This window comes from Argiope bruennichi, chromosome 4, assembly GCF_947563725.1.
Source record: "Argiope bruennichi chromosome 4, qqArgBrue1.1, whole genome shotgun sequence".
Classification (NCBI taxonomy): domain Eukaryota; kingdom Metazoa; phylum Arthropoda; class Arachnida; order Araneae; family Araneidae; genus Argiope; species Argiope bruennichi.
The window spans coordinates 141,933,372-141,944,125 of record NC_079154.1 but is presented as its reverse complement, the minus strand read 5'-3'; the positions used below and the strand labels follow the sequence as shown (position 1 = coordinate 141,944,125).

The following is a 10,754-nucleotide window of genomic DNA, read 5'->3' as shown; positions in this document are numbered from 1 at the left end:
GTCTACATATTATTTATATTAGAACTTTATTTCATTTTTTCATAGAAAGTTTTAATAATAGAAAAAAACATAGAATACCTTAAAAAATCATAAAAATTCATTCATTACAAAATATTTATTAGCATAATAAAAGCTTCTTCAAATTACAAGTTTTAAATGTAATTAATGTAATGTTTTTTTTTAATGCTATATTAAAAAAAATTTCTATTGCAAGTATGTATAGCTATGCTTCATAGAAATTTTTTTTACAAATTAGTATCGTATATAAGTAAGGCATAGCGGCCTCTCAGAACTCTATAGTTTTAGGAGTTGATAGAACTTAACACTAAAGTTAATATATTATTTCGATAATATAAATAGTAATTATATATAATAACATGAGTCATTTCATACCTTTTTAAAAAACGTATCATTTCAAAATTCTGTTCAATAAAATCATAAAGGGTTTTAAAGATCGCCTTTGTAAAAGTCTCTCTCTTAATCGCATGCATCTCATTCTATTTATATAATTTTCGAAAACATCTGTCTTCTGTTAATGAACAGTTCAAATATACAAATAAAAACATATCACAGAGGCAGTAAAAATGATTCCGTCTACGGTTTGTTTATTCATTGAGAGTGTCTATAAGATGTTCTTATATAACTCGCACAGCACATAAAAACAGCTTACTCAAATTAAATATAATTATTCTCAAATTCGGTTTTTGCAGAATCTTAGGAAAACTTTGATAAATCGGATGAGTTAAATACGATAGTATTATCTATATTTGTTGTTACTAAAAATTGAAAGCTACTGAAACCAAAATGATCAATCAGTTAATAATTTCATTCATTTGAATTTCTAGTGGTAATGTTACGCGGCTCCGGACCCTAACGTCGAGGGGTCTGTCCTCGGGAATGCAATCTCCTCAAGCTCTCTGGTGGGTGGAAAAAGTAGGACACATGCTAAAATAATTATTTTGGAAGATATTGTAAATCTTAAAAGTGCGTGTTCATTCCTTTGAACTGTTTTTGTTAAGAAAAACATACTATTTTATTGAAAGCCGTCGTTTTCAACTTTTTTTCAAAATGCGCATTTTCCAAATTAATTCTTGATTCATTCTACTGAATCACAACAGTTAAATGCAAAGGAATTGCAATATGAAAGATTCATTATTGAATGCCTTACAACTACATTTCATTCAACGAATAGAACTTCTAAATATTAGAAATGCTCGAGAGATAATTTGAAAATTTATCAAAAAACACTCTTCATTCAGAAGAAAAAAGAAGTAAAAGAAATCAAGAAATACAGAAAATTTAATCGACCGAGAAAATAAGCAGGTGGGACTTAAATATGGAAATGGATGGCCATATCTTACAAAATCATTTCACAAAAATAGTTTTTATTTCATCAAAACTTTCAATAGTTGGCTGTTGAAAATATTAAAATCAAGATTCAAAAAATTGCTTTTTTTGGACATCAACTCCGAAATAGAATTTTCTTTCATTTCCGCTTTTATTTCGAAATATGTACATTCTTTAATTTCCATCCAAAATAATCTGTAGCAGATTGATTCAATTCAATTCATATTATTCGGTCGTATTAAATAACAAGGTGTTTTAAAAATGTCTTCTATATTATCGTTTAGCAGTCTAAAAAGTCAATCATTTGGGCGAGCAAGCTAGGCGCCAAAGGCGGCTAGTTTGAAATATATTATACAGCCTTTAGTTTCAATCAATGCTTACTTTTGTCATTAGCTTCAATTTATCTTATTTCCATTTAAGCAAGATTTTTCTTCACGTATGTGATGTTGGAATTTTGATAGCTTTCGGAGCATTTCCGTTACAGCAACACATCTTCGTATCATCGAGAGAATGTGCTGGAGCAACCTTTACACTCCAAAACGTAATTCGATGCCTATCTGAGGGTAAAGATTCCTTTCGGAGCTTATAAATATCAGATAGAGTTGCAAGTTTGTTACAACTCTCCTAAAAATGAATGAGTAAAGTTTTGCTACTATAAGGCTTAAAATAATCATTATTCAACAAGAATGTAAAAACGATCCATCCTGCACAATGGTCAATCAAACTGGATACATCCAGTTTGAAAAGAATCCTAAACCCAACCCATCCAGAAACCCAAACTGGGTTTCAAAGAATTAAAACAATTTCTTATACCAGAATAGGAACTAAGTTGAAATGTTGGGATATTCATTTGCCTAACTGCCCTGCTTTATAATTCATTAATACAGGTCTTACTCTTTGGGCCTGGCTAATGTTTTAATGAACTATTAAAATGCCTCAAAATTTGGATCTTCAAATTGTTTCACAGGAAATGTGAATCGTGTATTGTAGTGGAAGTTTGGTAGCATTTAAATGTTAGCAATAGATGACCAGACAGCAAAAAGTTTCGGGCCATACATTTCATTGGGAATGTAGGTTTTAAATTTTATCTGAAATAATAAAGTGCATAAAGTTGAATTTCATTAAAAAAAAAAAAAATCTTCCATCGTTTATTACAAACTAAAAATTACAAACTAAATTTTTACATTTGTATGATGCATCAAATAACAAATTTAAATGAATTTAATGTCTTTATTTTAATTTTCGAAAGATTTTGCCCGATACAGAAAGAATTTTAAAGATATGCATAATAATTTTTTTTTTTAAATGGAAAATATAGGTAATAACATTCGTACCACACTTTAAAGTTCGCATAATTTATCATAAGAGCAATATTGTTTCCCAACATTCAAAAAAGCATATACGAATAAAAAAATTGGTTAAAGGAAAAAAATTAACATTAGCGTCCGATACTTTCTAATTAAAAAAAAAAAGTGGAAAAATAAATTTATTCCTGCATTAAACTTATTCATAATAAATTAATCGTATGTTATAATATTCGACAATATTTCACATTTAATTTAAAATAACTGAATATTAAAAACACAAAATTCATATTTTCGCAACACGTTGTACGATGAATTGACATTCGGAAGAGAAACCAGTAGGAGTTATCCTCGGAAACTCTTTCGCACACTCCTTAAAAAAAGGGCGTAATCGCCTATCCCCATTCCAGGTACATCTTGAATGTTCAGTATTTTTAGCTTTAGAGTCCCTATATAAACATTCTGTACTTCATAGTATAGTGAAAACGACCAAATATACATTTTTTTGACCAAATGAAACCGAAATTCGACATGCAACTACAATTTTAATAAAATTATATGCCAAATTTCTTTTATCTAAATAGTTGCATGTAAATACAATAACTCGAAAATGCATGTAAAAGAATAGCTGGTCAATCTCTTGACTGATTTGATTCAAAATTTGATATTAATCTACCTTTTCAATAACAAATCAACACGAATATCAGTAATACTAATTCTTGAATACTAATAACACAATCTTTGTTATTAACATTCAATAATCAATCATAAATTATCCATCTAGCTATTTACGCTTTGTAGTTGTCATGTACGCCTGTTCTCAAACAGTTAAAACAACTAGCAGAAATCTTCCTAAAATAAATATTATCAAAATTTGATAGAAACTTACAAATTTAAGGCAGACAATAAGTCAAATTTCATTCATGTAGCTAAAAGAGCCTTTTAGTTAACAAGTTAAGAGACGGACAAGAATTCTGAAAATGTGCTTATCGAACTTAGAAATTCGTCAAAATGTGCTTAATTCTTTTTTGCTGATTAGAGGAATGCCTTTCTTTTGTACAATCCCGATGCTGATCAGAGGAATGCCTTTCTTTTGTATAATCCCGATACGAGAAAGTAAGAAAATAAAGTGCTTCCCCCCCCCCTCCTGTATTGAAATAAAGTTGAAATTCCATAAAAATGCAGAAGAGAACTATTTTCGTTAATAAAGCCATTATCATATTACATTCATTACTTGATATTTTGAAAAAATATTACATTTGGAATAAAGTAAGTAGTTATAGCGATTCATTTTCTTTAGTTTTGTTTTCTCTTCGACATTACAATCCCGAATGATTATATAACCAACTCAATTATTTTGACGAAGAGCCTGAATGCTAAATCGAGAATTCAAAAGTGAAGGAACTTCTCAGATGCGATACTGACGATAGTTCACGAATTTTAATTTAAATATCCCTACATTTGGCGCAAGCACAGAATCGTGCATGGCCTCCGTTTTTAATTTCAGCAAATGGTTGATTTTTAATGGTTGCCAATGGAATTTCATTCCACTTATGAAGAAAGACCAGTGACAACAATTATCAAAATACGAATTCTAGTTTTAGAATAAATTTCCATGACTTATTTTTTTCGATATTTTGGAATTCATTGAACATTTTCACTTTTGCCAGGCGGTTGATTGATCAGTTAAGTTTTATATAAAATAATTGCACTATTTCACAAAGAAATTTCAGCCTCATATTTTCAAGTTGGTAGGCTTTTCAAGTTAGATAATCAGGAAAGCATAAATAAAATATATAACACAGATAAATAATTTTCAAAATTTATTAGCTCTGACACAAATTGAACAGCTTCCATATTATACCTTAGAAAAACTGAATCACACCGACAGTAATAGAGTGATGAAATCAAAGCCACATGAACAGTCCAAAAAATGAGGGTTCAATGAAGGAACACAAACTGTACCACAAAAATGCTCTAATTTACACTGTGTACAGCCACAGTGGGTGAACACATTGACAGAGAAACTTTCTGTATATCACATATAAACAGCAAAAATGAATGTACAAGAAAAAGGAACATGTTCAGATCACTTCAAAAAAGATTTCTTGCTTACAAATAGAAAGGTGATTTTGGTACAGAGGTTTTAATCTAAACAGCAATTTAGAATATAATTTAAATCACAGCTCACAAAAACAGACAATCTGAAACAACAGTGAACTATTTCTATACATGCTCAACTTCAGAATTCACGAAATATGAAAACAAATTAAGTATAGACATTTTATTGACTTCATAACAAAAATGTTGCAAGTTATGCTTTACAATGCACATTTTTATTCAAAAATATTTATCAGGGCTTACAGACTAAACAGAGTAGAGCTTTGGCAAGCATTACAGCAGGATAAAAAATTCTCACCTAAACTATTCATTAGATAGAAAGTATAATTAGATTGTCCTTGTCTCAATTCTGTAAAATTGTTGTGCATTATTATTTACCGACATTCTATTTTCTTTACAAAGTACCTATTCACACAGTACCGCCATTGTTTCAATTAATTCTTTTATCTTCCATCACTTATAATGAATTAAGTGAATGGTTTTCATATGAAGAAAATAATGCTGTTGTTATAGATGATAGCCAACGAAATCAATGGAATTGGTTATGGAGTAAGAATTATAAAATTAGTTTGGAGACTTAAAACATTTTATGCATCAGAATATTTATGATTGGAAAAAATAAATAAATACATTAAAGGAAACATATAAATTCTCTAATTTTGAGCTAAAAATAAACTTAATAAAATTTAACTACACACATTAGATAACAATAAATAAGTTAAAAACAACCGACTTTTTCAATTCAAAAAAGTTTGTCTAAATTCAAATAAAACTTGAGCAGATATCATGAATTTAGCATCAGTCCACATTTTCTTTGCTATTTCATTTTCTTTCTTTCTTTATTTATTTAAGTCACCATTCACTATATAACCAGTATTAGATAGCTTTAAAATTACCAAAATCAATTGAAACAGCTTTGAAAAAGTTTTTTTTTTTTTTTTAATTAATTGACTTTCTAGAGAGCAATATTTGGTGAAACTGATAAAACATATTTGGGGATATCATTTGTAATGCAGTTAATGGCACATAGTGTAGGCAGTTTGAAGGACACACAGTTTCTAGAATATTTCATAATAAAAAAAATCATAAAATGAAAGTCTATCACATATTCAGGAAAGCATTCCCAAACTGCCATTCCCACAAATGAAGTATTCAAGTTAAGACATCAAGCATAGGTGGAATAACATTTGAGTTCACTGCATACTCTAATTTTATATATATATATAAAAAAAATGTAATAAAAAACAAGCCGGACTAGGCCCTGTACGACTAGCTGCCCTGGATGCAGAGCCGTAACTAGAGATGCACAACCAAAGTTATAAACACAAGATTCCTCAGCTCAATCACAGAGTACGTCTTACTGGGTAATGACTACAGTTTTTAAATAAATATATATATATATATATATTTCCTTCATTGAGCTTACAGAAAAGTCTTTATCAATCATTTCTAGGCGAAACTCTTCTTGTTTGCTTCAGTCATTTGGTAGTAAGCAGCATTGCAAAAAGCTCGACGGGCAAGACGACCATCAGTTCGATAGTTCTAGTTACGGCAAAGCAAACATTTGCTTCAGTTGCGAGTCACATGCTGTCATATTGCATGTTTAATTTTTTTATTTATTTATTTACAAGTAATATACATACAGAAGTTGATTATCAACAATAAGTACTGAGATTATAGTGGGGACATTCGGGTTGCACACGACTCACAACTTTCTCGCCGTCCAAGACGGCCATCACTACTGTGTTGTCGACAGGACAACGCAACAAATCAGGCAAGTTCCATTCATGTTCACCGTTTTGCTGGTCATTTCTCTCGATTTCATTAGTTACTTGGTCCTGCTCGATGACCACTGTGGAAACATTCTCAGCCTTAGCAGTGTCATCCACTGAACGTCTATGGTTTCTGTGACGTCTACGATGCTTTTCGGGGGAATGACGCCGCCCTGTTCCATATTCACTATGCCCTGGATGGCGTGGTAATATCAGAAGGGGCCGTTGATCATAGCCGTAGCTGGATGATGAGTGTTGACTTACGTCAGAACGATAGCAGTACTCTCCGCCGAGAGACCGTGGGTGTCCCGAATATCCGTAGTCACCGTCGACACTCTCATATATATGCTCACTGAATGGACCATACAAATCTCCCGTGCCCAAGTACTGACGATCCATGCGACGCTGCCATTCGTAAGGAAGCCAAACTTTACAAGGAGATTCTTGATGATCAACAGCTGGTCCACTGTTCTGATTGTAAATCTCAGCACCTTTTTGGAGCGGTCCATAAAATTCTTTCTGAACTTTGGGGATTTCAGCCGAATGGTTCTCCTGGATGGGGTTGCTGGTTGATGTGGTATATAGGGGACCTGGATAATAAATAAATGCAATATAAATAAAAGAATTTAATATCTTTCAACAATATAGAGCCTTTTTAAAAAAAAATCTTAAGGCTACACAGTACCCTAAAATGGAAAAAATGTCAACATTTTTCTTCTCTGCATTTTTTGATAACTTGCAAGATTAGGAATCTGGACTAAAAATCTGACATCCAAAATTAGTTTAAGATATTTGTATTTTTCCAACTGTTACCAGTCTAAACATTTATCAGTTAATGGGGTGTAGTTAGTTTCATTTTCATTTAGAAACATTTCTCATTTATTTTCATTTTATTTCTTATTTTTTTTCCCATTTATTTTCATTTCATTTCTTTTTTTCATTTCATTTTCAGTTTAGAAACATTTTTAATCGATTTCTCCATTCTTTAAGAATAGATAAATCGATTAAAGGAAATGGTTATTAACTTCATATTTTAATACCAAGTCTTGCATGTTTATTAATGTCTTTGTTATCTCTTCTGTTTATGTTATTCATCTTTTTGGTTTTCTTAAAACTGTGTAATTAATATTCATAAAATTGCCTTTTTCAAAACTAATGTTTGTTTTTACCCAAAGCATTGTTGTTGTTTTTTAATCTAAAAACTCTGAAATTCATATTTTATTACTTTCATTCATTTTTCAGTCAAGAAAATGTCAGACCAAAAAAACAATATTTAAAGAGATGGCAAATTTATGAAAATAATATTTCTAAAAATCAACTTTAGATATCATCATCAGATATTAGTGTGCCAGATATTAATATCTGCACATTAGTACTTGCAGAGCAAATCAAATCAAGTTTAGGTACATATCAAAACTGCTAATTACACTGATTACAGTAGGGCTTATTTTCAAAACAAGATAGAAAACAGCGCAAAAAAAAAAAAAAAAAAAAAAATCAAATCAGCTAAATTGTGCTGATTTAATTGGGAAAGATTTAGAAAGCATTATGCACAAAACTGGTTATTTTTAATTTCTGGCATTTTTTTTTTTTTTTTTTTTTTTTTTGTGTGTGAGTGTTAATTCTTTTGCCATCTGTTCAAAACTTTCAGGAAAATAGTATTAAGTTCTGATAAGGTCGCATGATGTGTTGCTGTAATTATTCATATTGGGAAGTCACAAATTTTGAATAAGAAAAAATTTAAACAATCAATTTTAGTTAAATAGTGCTTTTGTGCATTTTTAAGACTGGTAAATAACATACTAAAAATCAAGAGTTCCAAAAACTTTTAGTTTCTGTTTTATAACTTTAAAAACATTAAATGCAATTTTCTCAGTCTTCTTTTTGTTGATGCAAATATTTTCTATTCCAAAAGTTTTTTTTTTTTTTTCTATTTAAGAAAGACACTTGAAATTATTTGTAGATGCTTTCATATTTATAAATTAGTATGGGTTTAGACCTGAGAGTTTTAGTTATTTTATTTTTTAAAAATGTCAGAGTTAATGTTTTTAAATTGTCCACATTTTTTGAAAGGTTAAGTTACAATAATAATAATAAAATTGAACAAAGTGTCAGATGATGAACTATATCGATCAATTTTTATTTGTAATTATTTTTAGTTTATTTTATTAGAAACAAATTACTTGAAATAATTAAAAAACATTTAGAATAACTATTTTATAAGTGTTTAAAAAATAGACTTTTTTCATCTGAATCAATTTAATAATATAATCTGAAAAAATTTCAAATTTCTTTAAATATTACTGACCCCAGAAAAATTTTTTGAAGAGTATAACAGCTTAAAAAAAAAAAAAAAAAGTGATTTAGATATTTAATTTTTGGCCCCTTTCAAATTCAGAGATAAAATGAAGAAAAATATTCTACTTCAATAAAAACTAATAGTATAATTGCAAGTATACATGCTTGTATGTCCATATCCTTATACAGGTCATATACTAGAACTCAAGTATAAAGATTTCTTTAATCCTAAATTTAATTATCTACATTTAGCTTCCAAAAACTAGCAGTTATATCCTGAGCATATAAATTAAGTTATTAGAATTATAAAAAAAAACAGTTAAAATTATATTTCATAATTTCATTTAAATAAAATTCTAGAAATATTAAAATTTAATATAACTTAATCATTACTCACAATTTGAATATTACAAGTCATTAAATTTTAACTATCAATATGAAAGACAGTTTATACAATTTTATATAGTAATTGTCATAAACAATATGCATAATATTACTCATAAATTATTATTGCTCACACATCACTATCACTCTGTTTAGTTCAGAATATTATAAAAACATATCAGAAAAATGCTTAATTGTTTTAAAAATAAAACAGTTTAACTGAAACAAGCCATTTTTAGAGTAGAGAAAGAATCCACATATGAAAAAGATGACCACTATTTTGTTGACGATTGATGTAGGGGGGGAAAAAAATCTGCCAGATAAATTTAATAAGAGTGCTTAGCTGGAATATAAATTTATAGCACGATTATCAAGGTTGCATACAATGTTGGTGACATCGTGAAATACAATGTTTGCAACATAACAGATATAATGGCAAATAAGATGCATTATCAGTAATGAATCTCTGAAGTACTTCTTTAAATAAATTTCAAAGAGCTTACCATTCCAAGCAATATATGTTAAAACTGTTATTTAAGCAATGTACAATTGTGCTGTTGTGAATTTGTATTTCATTAAAACAATGTTTACACTTTATCTGATGTATCTATTCTTTATTAATTCACTGATAAGCATATCTCACTTCGTAGCATTTGCACCCTCCTACTCTGTTGTTTCATCTCTAAATGTTTTGAACAACTTTTCGAATTTAAGCTTTAATTGAAGCACCTTGTGTATTCACAACTTTTACATGTGCTACATTGAATACAACTTCAGCTTGATTTACTGATATAAAAATCATACTGCCAGCAAAAAGATTAAATTACCTAGTGTTGTGGAAGTAAGGTTGACAGAGCAATTTCCTTGCTTGATTGGGCTTTCTACTTCCTGACACACCTCCTGTAAAATGGACAAAAAATATTATAATGTTGTTTGCTTAAAAAGATAAAGAATAAAACTTCAATACAGCTACGTAACTGTCTATTAAATACAATCAAAACAAATTTAGCACTCAGGTATTCTTCCAATAAAAGCTGATAGATTCATTGACAAATTGTAGGACTAATCTTCCAACATTTAAAATTAATGAGACAGACCTTTGTAACATGTAAATTATAATTCAACATACAATTTACTTTCTTTCACATTAATTTCAATAAGCAGTTTGTTTATAAAGTAACTATTTTAATACATATCAGAACAGTAAATTGCATATTAGACTTTGTTGTTTGTTAAATATTTGATTCCCCCCCTTCCCTAATCTATCAAAAAATCACTCACTCACTCTTTCTCAATTTCTTTCAAATGGTGTTAGAAATTGAATCTTTCCGAGAGACAGAATTTTTCCTTCCATAAAGACAGTGTGTTTACCAAAATTTAATAAACATTTTTAGAACAACTAAGTTTGTATTAGGGAAATGAAATTTAACTCAAATTATCTGTTATAAAAATTTCATACAAATCATAATTATACACAGGACATAATAAAATGGGCACACTTTTTTTCCCCCTAAGCAAAAAGAAAAAG

The 10,754-nt window shown here is 29.2% G+C and overlaps 1 protein-coding gene across 3 annotated transcripts in view; it reads right to left on the bottom strand.

Moving 5' to 3' along the window:
• Positions 1-4,461: 4,461 nt before the first annotated feature.
• The window catches only part of LOC129965763 (latrophilin Cirl-like), a 168,733-nt gene continuing 162,440 nt past the window's right edge, over positions 4,462-10,754 (bottom strand). For 2 of the 3 annotated variants that reach the window (XM_056079926.1, XM_056079927.1), the window contains 2 exons: positions 10,054-10,126; positions 4,462-7,134 (listed from right to left, as the gene is read on the bottom strand). In XM_056079926.1, the coding sequence (XP_055935901.1) occupies positions 6,428-7,134; positions 10,054-10,126 (780 nt within the window). In that variant the 3' untranslated portion in view covers positions 4,462-6,427. The remainder of the gene's footprint in view (positions 7,135-10,053; positions 10,127-10,754) is intronic. The other variant, XM_056079928.1, reaches the window with a different exon arrangement.